Genomic DNA, 19,379 nt, shown 5'->3' with positions numbered 1-19,379 from the left:
CTTGCTATTCTTCTGCAAAGAGAAATGGAGCACCCGCTGAAACAATAAGAAGCTTTACATTTTACGTGATAAACCGTCAGTGCCCACGGCGGGGCCGACGCGCCGATAGCCTGCCGCGAATTGATTTGGGTCTTTTTAATAGCCGTGAAGTGGACAGCACTACAGCTACAGTCACGAGCGTACGGAAAGGCAAGGACGTGAACTGGGTAGCGCTTGAATTGCTACCCTTACGCGTGGTGAGGGGGCAGGGGAGAGAAATGGAATAAATAACAATCCGAGGACACCTAAGCACTTCATATGAGCTGTGGATGCGAAAGCGTTATTGTCCTATTGAACGCCGCTGCGCGGTCCTTCCAGTTATGAACTGCTCGCGGGCAGGCGAGTGCGTTGAGACGCTTGGCGGGAGTTTCGTAGCGCTATCGGTGCAGCAGGCGTTCCCTCTCGCTCGGTCGGCTCCGTCGAGGCGAGCTCGTGACGTGGCGTCGCAGCCAATGAGAAATGAGGAGCCGTTTCGCTTCCAGAGATGAGAGACGCTAGCTTTTTTTTTGCCATTTGACGCTTTCGCATAAAAAAGGAAAGTGATCAGACGCGATGGTAACATTGGTAACAGCACTGTTAAGGTGTCCTCGCCCCTGAGAGACAGTTACAAGCGCCACAATAGAAAGCGACCGCCCCGCCCCACTTCGATTCCGACAAACAAGAACCACACCATAAGATGCAACGCGCGCACGCACAAAAGCGTTCACTGTACTAGATTCAGAGGAATTCGCACAAGCGAGTATACTGGCTGATGAGAGTCGAGTCCTGGGCCCCAATATTTTCTCCACTATCAGCAGTCTGTCATTCAATCGGCTTAGGTATAGCACCTAGAAACTGTCCTTGCTCATCATCAGAAGAGCGCAGTAGCGGAAGATGCATTCGACGGTCTCGTCCCAACCACAAATGCTGCCCGTGGCACTGTCCATGACCCATGCCAATAAGGGAAAGTATTTGCGCACGCGACACCCACGCGCAACGAGTGACGCCGCAAAGTTTCTTCGCAACGAGGCGGACTATAGGCGGCAGTCGAAGGCGCAACGAAAGATCGAGAGAACGAAGACGTGCGATAGCAGGAAAATTCCACTGAGTTCCACCATCCTGATGAAGTACGACGAGCATACACTTCAAGTGCCTTCCAGATGACGAACAGAGACAGCTGGTGAAATCGATGTGCGAATATTCAGATGGCAGAGGGTTATATAAAGCGCGCAGGCTCATTTGACAAAGACCTCTCTAAGTTATTGCGTCTCCCCATTCGCCGTGGTACAGTCGCCGATATATTAATGCGCTAACGGCGCGTTAATTCGAAAGCCTTGGCGCTGGTTGGCAGCTGCGCGAGCGGAGAGGAATATCGAGCGATTCATCTTGATTGAGAAGGCTCGAACAATTCTTTCCCGGCGCTGTCGAGGTGTCCGCGCTCTCAGATTTGCTAAACTCGTTCGCAAAGGCGGTTCGCTGGTGGAGACCTCCACGAGAACGGTGAAAACAGTCGGACGTCGGAGCTCCGAAGCGATCCTGCACTCAAATATTTTTGTATTGAGCTCTGAAATAAATTAATGAACGCGAAAAAAAAACAAGCGAGAAGAAAACTTTTCTCGCACGAGTAGTACCTACGCAGGTCGGTTGTCAATGCTGTTCGCATGATGGCGCAGCACAGCATACATGTTCACGCATGCATTGCTGCTAAGTAATAGTTACAAAAGAAATATGAGATAAATAAACAGAGAAGAGAAAAAAAATACAAGAAGTATACGTCGTATGGTCGTGTCTTCGATTACTTTTTTTTACTTTTAGTCAATAAATCATTTTCTAAACCCTATGAATCGTTATTAATCGTTTTGCTTCAAAGTGTGTTTGCGCACAGAATGCGCACACATTCGTGGAACAAAATGTGGGATCGTTTTGATTCTACTGACAGCGCAACTAAGTTGATGGACCTAGGGCCAAACAATGAAATCTTCCTTACCTCAGTAAGGAAGCCTTCATTGCAGTGAGGCTACCTTATGTCACTCTGAAAGGTTCCTTACTGAGGCGCCCTCGGTGAAGGCTTCCTTGGTGCTTCCTTGGTACTTCCTCAGCATAAGAAGCCAAACAATGAAATCTTCCTTACCTCACTAAGGAAGCCTTCATTGGGGTGAGGCTACCTTATGTCACTCTGAAAGCTTCCTTACTGAGGGGCCCTCGGTGAAGGCTTCCTTGGTGCTGCCTCAGCGTAAGGTAGCTCCAAAGCTACCTTCATGCGTCCTTACGCCGCTCCTGGCCCTGAACGAGCGCTTCACCTCACTGCTTAACCACGTGGCATTCGCTTGCGCATGCGTACTGTCGCCCACCTGCGGAGAAGCGCGAGCACGGTAAGTCTTGCCAGGCATGTTCGTTTCAGTCACGCGTGCGGCATGAAAGCGTTGCTAGGCGTTGCTAGGCGTTGCAAGACGCCGGCGTGCCAGCGTTGCTGGAGCACATCAAGTTTTGCACTGTAATGCTCAACTTTTTTTAACTTTAGTAAACGAAACTAGAAGAAAGCGTCCACGCTTCTCTATATTAGCTATTCAATTTAAAGATTGTGCGACGATACAACATTTTTTAATAGAATAATGGTGTTCGGGGAAATATTTGAAGAGATAATCTCGAACCCAGGCACGCGGCAACCGCTCCTTAGGTGAGGACGGGTGAAGGGAGCTTTCAGAGTACGCTTGCTTCCTCCATCGGTCCTTCGCTGTAAGGAGGCCTCACGTAAGGTTAGGAAGCGCTCGAAGGAAAGGAACTAGGGGTGTGCGAATATTCGGAATTTCGAATACGAATCGAATATTTTCCATATTCGAAGCGTATTCGATTCGAGAAATGCATGTTCGGAAATTCACGAATATCCGAGGACGGCCGAATAACGGTGGAAACGGCGAATATTCGGATAGACTGCGAATAATTGAGCAATTAACCAATTGTATGCTTGCTCCGCATTCTCCTAAGAACATGTTTATTAACTGAGAACTTCGCATGATCCGCTCATTATCTGTATGCTCTGTTTCAGTCTATCTGCTTCAGGCATTTGAGACATGATCAGTTTCGGTTTCTTTTTCACCCAGCTTTAGAATTCCAATTATTTTGGAATGTCCCATTGCCTTGAAGGTTGCAAAGGCAACTCAGGGTTTTCTAACATTGATTCAAAATGTATCAAGGCTCTTTGTGCGGAGTGGAAATTTGATGAAGTGGCCAGCCTAGGCATGTTTCTTTATGGCCACAGTTCATCAGGCATCTGGTCAGATGATCTAGCTGAAAAACCTTGTGACAAGGGAGCTCCAGGAAGCCGTCGTGGAACACCGTGGGGACACCACCGTGCCAGCGTCGACTTCGTGTCCACTGGTGGCATCGAGTGTATAGAATGCTTTTGACGATCTAGTGATGAACAAAGAGAAGACAGATTTGGCATCTGCGCCTGAGAGGGAAGTTACAGACTACGCGCAAATGCCTCTTCTGGAAAGGGGCATGCATCCTTGTGAGTGGTGGCAGTCCATTGGCCGCTTCAGGTACCCGCTTTTAAGTGCACTCGCCCGGAAGTACTTGGCGATCCCTGCCACTTCAGTTCCTAGTGAAAGAGTCTTTTCTGCCGGTAGAAATGTGACAGTGCATAGAGAGCGTTTACTTTCTGGCCATATTGAGAAGTTAATTTTCCTTCACGACAATCTGTAACAAGCGTTTTAACTGACTGAGGGCATTATCCACTATCTATAATTGAGTACCTCTTTAATTTGAAGCAACCTTGCAAAATGCAATGTTATTTTTAAAAGGGTAATAAAGCTATTGTTACCTGTCTTGCAATTTTTTAATACTACACATGTATTCGATATTCGATTCGATATTCGAAGAGAGTTCTTCGACTTATTCGTATTCCATTCGTAATCGAAAATTTCAATATTCGCACACCCCTAAAAGGAACGTTTTATTGTTTGGGCCAAGCTACCTTCATGCGTCCTTACGCCGCTCCTGGCCCTGAACGAGCGCTTCGCCTCACTGCTTAACCACGTGACGTTTGCTTGCGCGTGCGTGCTGTCGCCCACCTTCGGAGAAGCGCGAGCACGGTACGTTTTGCCAGGCACGTTCGTTTCAGTCACGCGTGCGGCATGGAAGCGTTGGTAGGCGTTGCTAGGCGTTGCACGACGCCGGCGTGCCAGCGTTGCTGGAGCACATCAAGTTTCGCACTGTAATGCACTGCTTCTTTAGATTTAGTAAACAAAACTAAAAAATAGCGTCCACGCTTCTCTACATTAGCTCATCAACTTAGAGATTGTGCGACGATACAACCTTTTTTATTGAATAGTGGTGTTCTGGTGTTCGCCTAAAGCTTTTAAGAGATAATCTCGAACCCAGGCATGGCGGCAACCGCTCCTTACGTGAGGACGGGTGAAGGGAGCTTTCATAGTAAGCTTGCTTCCTCCATCGGTCCTTCGCTGTAAGGAGGCCTCACGTAAGGTTAGGAAGCGCTCGAAGGAAAGGAACGTTTCATTGTTTGGGCCCTAGAGTGTTTTGATGGCATCTTTCTGCAATATAACGCGGCTCTCCGTTCACGCAGTAGTGTGACGTCGCGGCAGCCTAAATACGCCAGCCTGCTAGCGCCCGCAAAGCAGAGAGTGCCCGTTAATCTGTAACGCGGAAATAGAGCGAACGTGACATGTTGTTTTAATCGAGAATTACGCTTCATGTCTATGAAACGCTTCGAGAGAGAGAGAGAGAGAATAAACTTTATTCAAGAACCCCGGTCCGGGTTCGCCCGCTTTGTTCTAATTGTCTGCCAAGCCGAGCGTCGTGATGAGCTCGATCATGGCACGTACGTAGTCGGGGGAGGAGTCCGCCAGCCACTCCTCAAGAAACGCTTCGAGGTGGTGTCGATGGCGCGCGTCGTTGCCAGATTGAAACAAGCGCACATCAGCGGGATTGAGAAGAGAAGCGGGTCCTTTTACAACTCTCAACGTAGAAGTCTCTCTCACCTAACACAAATATATTCATTTCACTCCATCAACGACCGGATAAGCGTCCCGCAAGATGTGTTACGCGGGGAACTTGAAAATCAGTGCAGCACTGTTGTCTTTTTGAAGCACGACATGCATGTAGTATAGTAATTCTGCTGTCAGGTATATATATATATATATATATATATATATATATATATATATATATATATATATATATATATATATATATATATATATATATATATATATATATATATGTATATAGTCATATAATGAGAAGCCAACAAACACTGACACCAAGTACAACATAGTGGAAATTGCATGTGCTTAATAAACGAAATAAAGTAATGATAAATTAATAGAAATTAAAGTGGATGAAAAAACAACTTGCCGCAGGTGGGAACCGAACCCACAACCTTCGCATGTCGCGTGCGATGCTCTACCAATTGAGCTGCCGCGGCGGCGTTTCCCCATCCACTTTCTTGGGTATTTATGTGTACTAGTAGAACCCTGGGAGTGTTAGCCAGCGCCCCCACTCACAGGCCTTGGCGGCGGACGTGGAACGTCTTTTTTGCCGCAGGCGTCACGAGAACGTGATCTTTTCGGGTGAAGGCAACTGGTTGTTTTTTCATCCACGTTAATTTCCATTAATTTATCATTACTTTATTTCATTTATTAAGCACATGCAATTTCCACTATGTTGTACTTGGTGTCAGTGTTTGTTGGCTTCTCATTATATGACTAATAAATATCGGGCCCCTCGGTTAACCCCCTTTCTTCTCGTTTACTACATAACGAGGGTCTCGAATCCGGCAACATTGATGCCTTCAGGTAGCATATGTGGGTTTATTGACCAGTTGCCTTCACCCGAAAAGATCACGTTCTCGTGACGCCTGCGGCAAAAAAGACGTTCCACGTCCGCCGCCAAGGTCTGTGAGTGGGGGCGCTCGCTAACACTCCCAGGGTTCTACTAGTACACATAAATACCCAAGAAAGTGGATGGGGAAACGCCGCCGCGGTCGCTCAATTGGTAGAGCATCGCACGCGACATGCGAAGGTTGTGGGTTCGGTTCCCACCTGCGGCAAGTTGTTTTTTCATCCACTTTAATTTCCATTAATTTATCATTACTTTATTTCATTTATTAAGCACATGCAATTTCCACTATGTTGTACTTGGTGTCAGTGTTTGTTGGCTTCTCATTATATGACTAATAAATATCGGGCCCCTCGGTTACCCCCCTTTCTTCTCGTATATATATATATATATATATATATATATATATATATATATATATATATATATATATATATATATATATATATATATGACAGCAGAATTACTATACTACATGCATGTCGTGCTGCAAAAAAGAGAACAGTACTGCACTGATTTTCAAGGTCCCCGCGTAACACACCTTGCGGGACGCTTATCCGGCCGTTGCAATGATGAAGTGAACTACATATATTTGTGTTAGGTGATATATATATCCGTCGCTTACAGCAATCTCATACTTACCCTTTCACAGCGATGTTCACTTACCAGCTCTTCATGACTTTCTGCGGCCGAATGCGGAAAGCAGACTCGTTATAAATGTATTTTGCCATTGGCTGGCCGCCTTCGCTAATATTGTGTCCAGCATCAGGATTCACTAGAATTTTTTTTTTAGCAACTATTCTCGCGCAAGAGCTTCTTGTGAATACGGACCCCTTATGTAAATAGTGACTATGCAGTCTCTTTGAAGTACGCTCAGTTGTGGATGCGCCCAGTATCTCACTTCGTGCGCGGTTATGTGAGCTTTTAACTAATATTTTTCAATGTGCTTTATTCTTCGCTGAGTGCAGGGACATTATCTATATACGTGTTCTTTTTGTTTCCATGCCGTAACTGCACGAATAGAGACTGCTCCGGTAACGCATGCTATAACATGAACGTTCGCATGTAGCCGATATTTATACTGTACAGCAGTCTATGCCCAAGTTAAACGTTGCTCTATTCCACCGCTATTTTTTCCTGTCTGCCTTTCTGTTTTTTTCTTATTGTGTCTTCCTACATTCCTCAGTTTCTGGAACTTATTTTCGAGGATTCGGACAGCCGGCCCTTAGGTATGCCCTTTTCCCATAGTTTCATTATTTGCAATGACAAAAATTACTAGCATATGCAGAATAACTTTCTGCGACTATGCATAACCGCTTGTTGTACACAAGTATGCACAGGTACCGGCTATCAAACTATATAGCCATTGGCCAAACTTAGGAATCACCACGCAACACCATCGAAATATTCCTTAACTTATATCATCTCTATACTTTTGCGAGCTCATGCATATGTAACGTGGTTTCAAAAATTAAAATGCTCACACGCAATTTCGATAGCGCTTCCAAGGAAACAAATAGAAATGAACCTTTCAGTGTAACAGGCACACCCGACAGCCGGCGTAGTCGGGGCGCATCTTCCACTTTTGTGCAACTCACCGGCTATCCCTGCAGGGAGGACAGCCAGTTTCAATTAGATTTACGTATTTTGCTGTGATTTTTAAGCTTTGAATAGGTTACTTTTCAATGTATTAGTACTAATAACACGATATAAGGCTGTCTACGCTTTCCTTTCGTACATCTACCGCTAACGGCGCAAAGCCGCAGTTATATATGTTGGTTTGCACGAAATAAACTCCATCTCTACCATTTTTGCCCCTGCCCTTCTTCAGCGTGCTAAGCCTGCGACCGGCTAGAAATCTTAGTTTTCCATAGATGTTTCATTTCTACCATCAATAACACCTTACGTTTCCTGCCATTATTGTTATTGTCATTCTTTACTTGGCCAGCCTTACCATGACCAATACCGGCGTCTTCAAGAAAAACTAACATGATCTCGGATGTCTTTTTGGAATGAGCGAGCCTTCGACATATCTTCAGCTTCGTCCTTACAATGTCACCCGGGTAAAAGAGTCGCCGCAGACTAAAGAACATAGATTTCTCTCTACTGAGTTAACTGATCTTTTGACGGCAGTAGCGCAATAGGGTCCGTTATCGTGATTCAAGGCTGCGAACACACACATATATACGTGTGCCTCCGACGCTCGATTCACGATGGAAGCGGAAGAAAGAGACGCTCGCTCTGGAGAGCACGTATACTTATGCTATTGTTAACTTTACGAGTTGTTTATCTCCCGAGCTTCCTTACTTCGTCAAGGCACGGTACGCAGCCGTTAATCTTTAACAAAGGTGGAAGACCACCAAGCCGAACAAAGAGGGGATGAGCCCCATCAGCATTGTCGAGGCGGGCTCTCCCACGACACCAGCGCACTCTTTGAAGTGCCCGTTTCCGAAACGGAGCGCATAAGTAGGCTCGTTCCTGTCTTTCTTCGTCTCCCTCAAGGTTGCGACATTCTAGGAGCAGCGGGGCGGTTACAGGCCCCCTGCAGGCGCAGCAGCGGCAGCAGCGCGCACTTTCCATTAGCGTCGAAGAGAAGCTGCAGGTGTGCTGCTGCTCGCCTCGGAGAGGGGTATATGCTGATGTATACTCTTTTTGCTGCTGCTGCTGCTGCTGTTGCTACGACGCCAGTGCGCTCAAGCCGCCCCCCGTCCGAGAAAAATTGATCAAAGTCTGAAAGTTTTTCCTTTCCTCCCACCCACGAAGAAAGTTCGCGCGAGGGAGGCCTGCAGAAGCGAGATCGGAGTGTGCACGTTTGTCTCGCTAAAACCGTGCAGTGTAGTCGAATTTACGGGACGGGCTAAGGCGGTGAGCCGGTCGTCGGAGCGGAGAACAGAGCCGGTGGCGCGCTTTTGCTGTCAATCGTAAAAGTCGTGCGTGACTCACACGTGGCGCCGTGGTCGTCATATTAGAGTGCCATTTGCTAGTTCTCGCGGCGAGATAACAGATAATTGATTTGACAGTTCCACGACAAGTGAGGATTCAGCACTCGCTTCACCACACTGTGGAAGCCTTACTCGTTACATTTCGCGCTTTTTCGGTGTGGACGACGACTGGTGTATGCGCTGCACTCCGCAAATCTTTAATACACGCCCTTTCTTGTGCAGCGTGTTATCACAAGGACTGATACAGTGTGTTCTCTTCTTTTTCGTATTTTTGTTGTTGCACGCAAACGACTAGGCCGCAGGTGAGTATACACCAAGCGGAAGACCGTTCTACACGGGGAAGGACGGCGGCGATGTTGACGAGATGGCGGTTTTGAGGCAATATACAGGGTTTGCATCGAGCGAATCGTGGGTGAAAACCACGTAACATGAACCCGCCATGGTTGCCTAGTGGCTATGGCATTGGACTGTTAAGCACGAGGTCGCGGGATCGAATCCCAGCCACGGCGGCCGCATTTCGATGGGGGCGAAATGCGAAAACACCCGTGTACTTAGATTTAGGTGCACGTTAAAGAACCCCAGGTGGTCCGAATTTCCGCAGTCCCCCACTACGGAGTGCCTCATAATCAGTAAGTGGTTTTGGCACGTAAAACTCCAGTAATTTCGCATAATATGAAACGCATGGAACGCCGGAGCCCCGAAACAAGCACAAGCACCCGCTTCGATTAAAGTCTAGATCAGAAGAGCAAATATTATTTACGAATAACAGTGGTCGACGTGCGTGATCGCGCAGGCGCATTGACTTCGGCGTTGGGAACATTATTCCTAAATCAGTCGAATTTATCGCTTCTCCTCGCCTATAGTTCCTTCTTATGCTCGCTCCATCAAAATCACGTGATACGCACACTGCACGTCACAGATGCACACAAACACGCCACAACGCTCCGCATACTTAGGAGGAGAAGACAAAGTGGAGGAAAGACAGGGAGGTTAGCCAGTGTAAGTACCAGCTGGCTACCCTGTGCTGGGGAAAGGGGTAAATGGAATAAAAGGAGAAAGAATATCTGATCGTAGCCAGTGTCTCTAAGGAAGTTCAAGAGTGCCGTCGTTGCGCGTGATGCGCAGGCAGTGTGTTAGTCCGCGGACTAAACGCGTGCTGTATTTCAAAGGATCACAGTCTTTGAAGACTATTCAGCGGGGATATTGGGGCCATTTTTTTTTAAATATTTCCGCCAGTTAGCTTATACCGGAGTACTCAGAAGGCTTCGCGCACCGCTGCTGCATCGTATTGGCGAGGCGCAATATGGCAAGCAGCGGCTGCTGCCGGCACCGGGCGCCCGTGCGCTGCTGCCTGGCGAACATCGCGAACGAAGGCGGCCCGTAGACCTGCAGCAGACGAGAGCCCACGGGAACGCGGGCCTCGAATTCACGCTCCCATTGTTGCGCCGCGCGCGCTCGCATGCACGCGCGCACTTCTCTGTTCACTTTCGCGAACGCGGTCCAGCTCTCTTTTCTCGTTCTGTCATTCTTCTTCTTCTTATCATTATTTTTTTCTTCCGGGAAACGTGTATGCCGTTTGCGCCCTTATGCGGCTTGGCATCACAACTTCCGCGCTCGCGGAGCACGGGAATTACCTCAAATTGAGGAAAGGGGGCAGTTTTTTCGAATAAGGAAACGCACAACAAGTGGAAGGATAGAGGAATCGCGGTAAAAAACGAAAAAAAAAACGAAAGAAAGACATAACTTAAAGAAAAACAGACAGAGCACAGTGTTCTCCAGGCATGCTTGGGAAGGAAGGGAGAGATAAAAGAGGACCCGAGTTCCGGCAAGGGTTACAGCGCAAACTCGCAATTCTTGCGTTTCGTTGGCGCGGCAGCGAGCAATCGGTGTAACGCGCACAAACGTGGAAAGAAGCGAACATGTTCACAGTCGAAACGGAGTCTGCTGCCGGGCGCGCAGAGAAACAAATAAAAGAAAACATAACAAACACAACGAAAGAACTGGGGGATTACGTCCGTATACGGAAATCAAAATGGGACAGGCGCTCTTTAGTGGAGCAGTTCTCTTTTTGCTAATTTTATTTTTCTCCCCATTTACAGCCTTTTCCGCTTTACCGTGCAACAGGGGCCCGTTTTCACTTCGTCCCGTAAGCGCCGGGCAAACTGCATTTATCGGCTGCTGGTGCGGCCGGGTAGAAGTAATTATAGATATGTTCAATTAACTGCAGTCTCTTTTAGGTCACAGCACCATAGGACTGCACACCGAGAAGCTTACGCCAGCTCATTTGTTGCATTCGTATACACTGCAGTGGTGCAACAGAGAGGTATTTTATGCTATAGGTCCGTGTCCATCGGGGCTATTGCTGCAAGGCGTAGGAGTATTACTTGTCTCGGTCGAAAGCTCCTGGTTTCGTTTTATGAAAAAAAAAACCGGTCTTCAAAGTCCTCCTTTTTGATTCGCAGTTAGCTGGATATTATTTTCCAGTGCTCGCGAAAACGGACAAATGAATGCGCGAATACAAATTCCCTTGATCGTACGCTCCATACCTTGCAAGCAGATACTTAAAGGGCAACTCCGGCGTTTTTTTTTAACCATAATAGGACATTGTCATTTTCAAATGGCATTGACAGTCCTGTCACTGGTAGGGTGATTCAATTTGCTTAGAAATTCATCAGTAATATTAAATAACCAATAAACGAGATACCGAAACTGGTACAGGTAGCTGCTTTGTGTGACATCACGATGAGTCGATGACGTCAGATCCTGCACTACCCTAATGTAAACACGCAGAACGTGTGCTAAACACGCAGTACAAGTGGTGCGAACACCAAAGAAGCGAAGCTAGTTATCTTTCCTGACAACACAGGGACCTTTTACATGTCTTCCGAACTAGACAGTGCCGATTTCAGCGGCGATTTCAGCGATAGAGGTGGTGTAGTCTCTGAAGTCGCAAACACAGAGTGGCCAGTAAAAAGTCATGGATTGGGAACGAAACTAATCCTTGAAATTTATTTTCAGGAATACTAAATCAATCGCAGCCACATTGGTTGGTACAAGTAATCAAAGTGCAAAAGAGAACGTATATTGAAAATTTTATTAAGGTCAGTGGACATCGAAAAATCGCCGCAGTTGGAAGCTTCAGCTCGGAGGCTGCTATCTAAATACATGGAAAAGGATAAATAATTTTTCTCTGCAACCAGTGCGCCAAATTTTATTAGACTTCTTGTATTTAAAACAAAAGGTTAAAATCTATCTAGTGACTGTTGGTTGCAAACTTTTGATTTAGGTCATCAATTTATTACAAAAGATTGACAAAAATTTAATTTTTTTTTTAGAAAACGAGACTATCAAGCTTTGCAGCTCTGTAACTCAGTAATGGAAAAAGATATCACCATTCCGTAAACTGCATCTAATAGCACATCTACAGCAGACAGACCATTATATTATATGTGGCTCTCAGATAAACGACTAATATGTGAGTAGAACTTTTGCAAAACCACTGTAAAGAATGTAACACATTCACGTAAGATATCCATTGACATATCAATTTTTCCGCTTTAGATGCTCTAGCGGATGCAGTTTACAGACCTGCGATATTTGTTTCTGGTGCAGAGCTACAAACTTGTAAACTTAGTTCTTCTATTTATTTTTCGAACTTCTCAATTTTTCAAAATTTCTTAGAACATTCAGGCTCTAAATTGAAATTCCGCTTGAAACATACAACTTGAAATTAACTTTCTCTCTGAAAAGCAACAAATTTAATTAAAATCGACCCAGTACCCAGTAGTTACGTCAGAAAAGCGTTTGTGCGTTTTACATGTAGTTGAATAGGTAGCATCGGAGTATGGCCTGAGCTAAAGCTTCCTCTTAAGGTTATAACTTATGAGACAAAATTTGCCATGCTTCACAAACGGAAGTGGTCAATGAGCCTGTGGTTTCTGAGCTGTGAGAAAGGTGCAGTTACATATATGTGTATTTATCAGAATCCATAGAAACGAGTATTAAATCAAGGATGTTACTAAAAGCACACTTTGACATTATTGTTCGTGATTGTATGTCTTCACAGCAAGCTGCGAAACTTGCGTGTCCGACACTTCGGTTCGCGCCAGCGGGTGCACCAGATGTAGTTTGAGCTCGCTTTTGTGTAGAATATATATTTCTTTACAGACTTGGGGATAAGGGCGCTAGCCATAGGCAAACCCCTTAGACATGGGACAAACCCCTTGCCAAAATGTTAGCTGTTTAGATGCAAGTGATGTAAAAGAAGGTATATAATTCGGCACACGTTTCTGGTTGTCTAGACATGTTCCTTTATTTCCCGAGTAATAGCTCGACGCCTTCTAAATTTTCTCAAATAATGGAACGCAGATATCTTATTTTCATTTGCTCGCTAATAGTCTTAAGCAAAGGCTGTAATAAATTTTCTTTGGAACCCCATAATAACACGAAAAGCTACGGTTGCTAATTCTGGCTCAATGTCGCGTTTAAATTTATCATTTAGACCTCGCTCGTGCTCATTAAGCGTCTCTCGGTCTTATCCTTGAAAACGCTGCCCGGCGAAGATTAGCATCACACGCGATGAAAACATGATACGACATAAAACAAAACAAAAATGTTCACCGATCCCGCGAACAAGCCGAGAAAAAAAAAAAGCAACAGCGTTGCTCGCACACGGGAAAGTGGGCGTCAAGTCACTGGATTCTCGCCGGAAAATTGAGCAACCGTAATGAAGTGCTTCTCCTCCAAGCTATAATATAATCTCTTTTGCACCTGCACTCGAAACATGTATAAGCGTATGCGAAGGATCAACGATATTGCTGAATACTCGCCACATTTCACCGACTGATCACATTGCTCTCGGCGAGCCATGTATCTTGATGTTTTTCCACCGCTCCGTTTTTCTCCGAAGGTCTCAATTTGTCGTATTCGCCGTTGCCCTTGATAATTCAGTTATATGAGCAGTGACAACGAGCTTGACAGCCACGTGCCAAGTCCTAACGAGACATGTAGTTTCATTTTGGATCTCCCAACAGTTACGGCGGCTTCACTTGCACAAACTAGACAGTAAAACTGCACGAATTCCCGCAGCTTATAAACGAAGAGTGGAATTTTTGCCATGACGTAAGAAAAGTCATATATACTTTGCGTTTTCTCTCTGATTTCTAAAGTGCATGAAGGACTTTGCGGTGGAACACCGCAACAGTGAGCTGCGTCTTGTCAGTATAGGTGGTCAAATAATACTGCTCGCTTTGACTGTCGCTAACTTAATCATTGACCACTTCTGCGAAAAGATAAGCGTATGCATGAAGGAAACGCAGCAGTGGTGCCAGCATAAGGACCGGGTAAGGGCGTGCAGTATGCAGGCGAAACGGCGTAGGATACCATTACCGATACTGCACTGTGCGAAAATGTCACGCCAACAAATGAATTTACTATTTATTCCTCCCATCCATTTTACGATGTCGAGTATTGCACCACGCTTATCGCTCAGCGGCAAAGTGTTCACATCAGTAGTAGAACGCTCAATTTAATTCCATCAATAACGATACCTTAGAAACGGTCTTAACGGCGCTAACAAAGAACACCCCGATGGCCCATTAAAAATTTTCTTCTCTTACAGTGAAGTGAATTACAATTCTGACTTTGATTCAAGTTCCCCACAAGAAAAGGCTGAGCTTTCGCATTTTGCTTAGGCATGATTAAATGATTTACTTGGCTAATCAGAAAAAAATCCATCAGGCGAATTGTGGCGCTTTAGTTTTAACCCGCCGGGCCGGAAGCCTCACATGCAGCCAGGCGCTCTCGTCTTTCTGGCGCACAAAAATCACCCGCGAGTTTTCTGTCGTACACGACACGCGTAGGATACGAGCGAAGTGCGGCGAGAGCCTCGGCCAGCTGAGGCTCTAGCCGCGCTTCGGCGGCGACACGGGGACAAGACGCAGGAAGGGCACATATTTACTCACCATTTCGCTTCGATTTCGGTGCCGAGGTCCACGACCCCCGCTGGCAGTCCGTAATCCGGCGAACACGAGGAGCGACAACGCGCGCGGCGACCAAAGAAGTCAGAAGCAGCTGTTGTGCGATGACGGGTGCACTGCAGAGGAATTGGGTTGCGTCTCCCTCCCTTTTTTCGTTGTTTTTTTTTTCTTCTCACACTGTGGCGGTGGTAATCCTCCTGCTCTTGGCCGTCTTCTCTCTTCTTCCACTCGCGTTCTCTCTGTGGGTTTCCTTCGCTTGATGAGATTTCCTCGGGAAAAGAAGGGTCGGGGAGCGCGACGCTACTTTCGCGACCGTATCGTCGCTGCGCCGACCACACGCTCTGTCAGTGGCGTGTGGGCGGTTTGCAGTTAGCGTACAACCCGACGGGGCGACTCCTTCCGTTCCCTCAGGCGGGGCTTGCGCGCGCGTTTCCACAGGCGCCGGTATCGGACACTAACGCGACAGTTCTCAATGGGATGCCGGCTGCTGCTCCTGCAGCGGTGGTCCGCACAACTGTGACGGCGTTGTCGCGGAGGGGAAGCGCGCACTGTGGCAGACGGGGCTGCTGTGTGAGCCGCTACTCGGGCTAGACTGACCTTCTTGAGACCGAGCAAGCCAGCCGGCCACTCACCCGTGACACTGAAAACGGGACTTCTCTCCCCGCGGTCCGGCCCCTCGCCGCTGCCCAGGTAGACCCGCGTTGCGCGTATACCCGCTCTCCCATCACGAGCACCCCCCCCCCCCCCCTCGCACCCCCTCCTCCGGGGACTCGGTGAGGAGAGCACGCGTTTCGCTTCTCGGCCGTCGTCGCTGGGAGTTGCGCACTTGTTTAAGCTTTCAATTAGGGCTGTTGTACGGCGCGCCACCGCCGGGAGCCACCGCTTTTTCCGTTGCCGGATTCGTAGCCATCGTGCGTCTCTCTTCCGCGGGAAAAATGACGGGACACGCGCGTGTCCGCCACGCGGCGAGGGGAAGGAAGAGGGGGGCAGGTGATGCATCACGTGCCGCGCGTGCACTCCGAGTGCCGCGAGCTGCTTCGTGCCGCCTCGAGCGGCGCGGAAACCTCGTAACACGCCCGGAACGAGAGAGTAAACCCGACACGAGCAAAGAAGTGTGGCGTTTTCACGCTCCAGAATCCCGCGGTGACGGGCTGCTGCTTCTCGACTGCGCCGGAGAAGGTTTGAAACCCTCCGGCCGAATTGCTTTCCTGCTTTGAGATTTCCCAGGCGTCGTCCTTTTTTTTTCTTTTGCCCCAAGGCGTCCCTCGTTCGCTGGCTCGCCGACGTTCACCCGCGCCGGGCGCGTTGTTTCGTCAGCGGCCCACATATGGAAAAAGGTCGCCATGTAACGCGGACAGTGGCGAGATGCTATACCAAACAAGAAGATTCGGCGGAACACGCAGCGGCCTCCTTTGTTATTTTTGTTCCCTCGTATGTTCGTAATGCGACACTGACGCAAGCGGCCCTTTGACAGATTGTCTGCGAACGACTTGCGTTCTGCTCTATTATAGATGGGTTGTGGTAGGGCGAGTGACAGACTATGCATCGGCTCTTTTATCTCTATCCGCTAAGCAAAATAAAAAATAAACAAAAGGCAATAAAGAAATGTCACGTAATTTTTCGCGGGTGTAGCAAGAAGTCCGGGACTATAGTGCTGGGGTTGTTGAACTTGCTGGATAGAATTTCCGATCGAAAAGGCCACAAAGTGACGGAAGGCGAGGAATGTGTACCCGCACCAGTGCTGCGTATTGGGTAGACTGCACGAAGAGCTCCGACGACTATGACGCCACTGAGTTGATGTGTTCAGTAGGAGTGATAAAGTTCGAGCGCTACAAATATGTTCATTTTATTAGCCGGTAACAACAGCTTCAACAGCCGCAACAGTTGCCATCGCCCGAGAACATCCCATCAGTGCATAGATCGTCATAGACACCCTTAGAAATCTTTTTCGTCACCTCCTCGCTACAAAACCTTGCATTCAACTATACGTTATCAGGTTGGAGAGAATGAGCACGTTTTCAGTAAAAGAACAAAAAAAAACATATAATGACGCACATAGCAACGCATTTTAAAATCTCGCCCCTAATATAACGAATAATTCGGAAGCTCGGAAGTTCCGAAGTTGGTTCTACAGCTGGCTACTAAGGTTAAACATAAAATAGATAGCTCGTCGAATCAATGGAAAGGTCATCAAGAATTGATTACTGTCTCGATACTGTACTGATCGCATATGAAGACGATCGACCACTTGGTATCCCCCAGTGCAACGATTTCTTGGTGCTTGGTACAACCGTTTCGAAAAACGAAAACGTGGTGTTTTAGCCTCGTCCGGAAGAGGCTGGACGCGTATAGAAAAAAAAGAGAAAAAAATGCAGCACAAAATGGAGCAGCGGGTTCCTTGTGTTCATGGAGTGCTCACTGCGGCTGTACGTCAATTGGTTTACCTATCAAAAAAAAAAAAGTTCTGTACTGAACTGCTTGTAAGCAGCTACGTGCTGTTTTGTCAAAGTTAATGCCCGCGAGGCTACCGGCTACCAGTGAATCGGTGTTTTTGTGATCCTGTCTACCAACTATTTATCAAGCCACGTGGTATACACTCGTTGGTGATGTGCTCGACACGTGCCGTTACCTATGGTCTGGCAACATGGTTAGGGATAGAAATGCCCGAGTTCAAAGCTGGGCGTCGTGCGTGGCAGCGCTTGCTTCATCATGCTGCGAGCGCCGTTAGATGCTTCGATGCGCATTCAAGTGGAGCATGACGGTCCGCGAAATCTGGTCAAGGCAGGCCTGTGGCGCATGACGCATGAACTCGACAGACGCACGATGTTATAGCGCGCTGCGAATCAACGCGTCTGTGACGTAATAACGTCAAGAGGGCGGTAATAAGGTAGACTAAGGGTGAAAGAAAGGTTCAGTAAACCACTATGGGAGGAGCTCAGTTCACCAGAGCCGAGTAAACTCGTTTATCTCTCCAAACAGCCTGAATGACAAGCTACTAAAAAAAAAAGACAAGGGCAGCGAATCAAACTGCTCACTGAGACAATCAAATGCAACTTTCTATTAAGATTCCTAATAAAGAAAGTATATTTCTACAATAATTTGTTAATTAGAAGAAGCCGGCACTTCACCTGAATGACATATTTCTCTAATTCTCTTACGTTAAATTTTGTCAGCCACGTAACTACCACCTGCAACGCTTTTTGTTTGTTTTGTTTCAAAATACTTAAAACACGCCTCCCGGGGCGAGGAGGAAGGGGCAATAGAAGACTGCAAAATGCCCACAAACTAGGCAAGATAAAACAGTCGTGGCTGTGTAACAGCCACGTTTTATTTTTTATCGTTCCTGGTTGATCGTTGGTCTTTCTTAACTTCTGTGATTAAATAACAACAGAATGAGCGTAGAGTTAAAGTTAAATTGTTGCTTTCGGTTAAAGTCTATTGCTGTTAGCCTTATCTGAGGGACCGAAGAAAGCGTTGCAGCTAAACAGCATTTGCTATAGGCCAGCCAATTTCTGAGTAAGCAATTAATTAGGCAAATTCTGGGGTTTCACTGGCCAAAACGACGACCTGATTATGGGGCACGCCGGGGACTCCGATTTAGACCACATGGGGTTCTCTAACGGGCGCCTAATTAAATCTAAGTACATGAGCGTTTTTCTTTTTTGCATTTTGCAACGTAATTCACTACTTTCGTGAACTCAGCTGCTATAGAGAGAGAGAGAGAGAGAGAGAGAAAGAGAGAGAGAGAGAAATTGAAGCATTTATGTTGCTTTTCATGCCTGTTTGGTGCTCTTATTTCTCAAAGATGGGTGTAGCGAATGGGGCTTGGAATTTGGACTCGAGGCGTTGAAAAAGGCGGTAATTCGGGCTAGTAGGTCTGTGATACTAGGATTCTAAATAGCGCTGAAAAGTACAAGAATGGTCATAAGAACGACAACAGACACAGCGGTCACATACGGCGCAACACAAACTAGCGCTGTGTGTTGTTCTTATGTCCATCCTGCAGCTAAACGAGCTGCCAGAGCAGAGGCCCAGCGCCGTCGCCGTCAGAATCCAGAGGTGCGTGCCGCCGAAGCAGAAGCTTACCGTCGCCGCCGTCGAGATGATCCAGGAGTACGCGTCGCCGAAGCAGAGGCTAAGCGCCGCCGCCGAGAAGACCCTGCCGTTCGCGCCGCCGAAGCGGAGGCTCATCGCCGCCGTCGAGAGCAACCAGCAGTAAGCGAGGCTGAAGCAGAAGCTCATCGCCGCCGCCGAGAAGACCCTGCAGTTCGCGCCGCCGAAGCGGAGGCTCATCGCCGCCGTCGAGAGCAACCAGCAGTAAGCGAGGCTGAAGCAGAAGCTCATCGCCGCCGCCGAGAAGACCCTGCCGTTCGCACCGCCGAAGCGGAGGCTCATCGCCGCCGTCGAGAGCAACCAGCAGTAAGCGAGGCTGAAGCAGAAGCTTATCGCCGTCGCAGAGAAGACTCTACCGTTCGCGCGGCCGAGGCCGAGGCCAAACGCAAACAAAGGCTCGCAAACAGTCAGGGTGCAACAAATGCTTTCCGGCGACAGTTTACAGACAATCCGTTTGGAAGTTTGTGTT

At 47.4% G+C, this 19,379-nt stretch overlaps 1 protein-coding gene across 2 annotated transcripts in view; it reads right to left on the bottom strand.

Moving 5' to 3' along the window:
- The window catches only part of LOC135899344 (uncharacterized), a 144,347-nt gene extending 128,835 nt beyond the window's left edge, over positions 1 to 15,512 (bottom strand). For both annotated transcript variants that reach the window (XM_065428586.1, XM_065428588.1), the window contains exon 1: positions 14,783 to 15,512. In XM_065428586.1, coding sequence (XP_065284658.1) covers positions 14,783 to 14,785 — 3 coding nt within the window. In that variant the 5' untranslated portion in view covers positions 14,786 to 15,512. The remainder of the gene's footprint in view (positions 1 to 14,782) is intronic.
- Between the last annotated feature and the right edge of the window lie 3,867 nt (positions 15,513 to 19,379).

This window comes from Dermacentor albipictus, chromosome 1 (assembly GCF_038994185.2).
Source record: "Dermacentor albipictus isolate Rhodes 1998 colony chromosome 1, USDA_Dalb.pri_finalv2, whole genome shotgun sequence".
Classification (NCBI taxonomy): domain Eukaryota; kingdom Metazoa; phylum Arthropoda; class Arachnida; order Ixodida; family Ixodidae; genus Dermacentor; species Dermacentor albipictus.
Note: the sequence above shows the minus strand (reverse complement) of the source record. Positions and strands in the feature narration are given on the sequence as shown.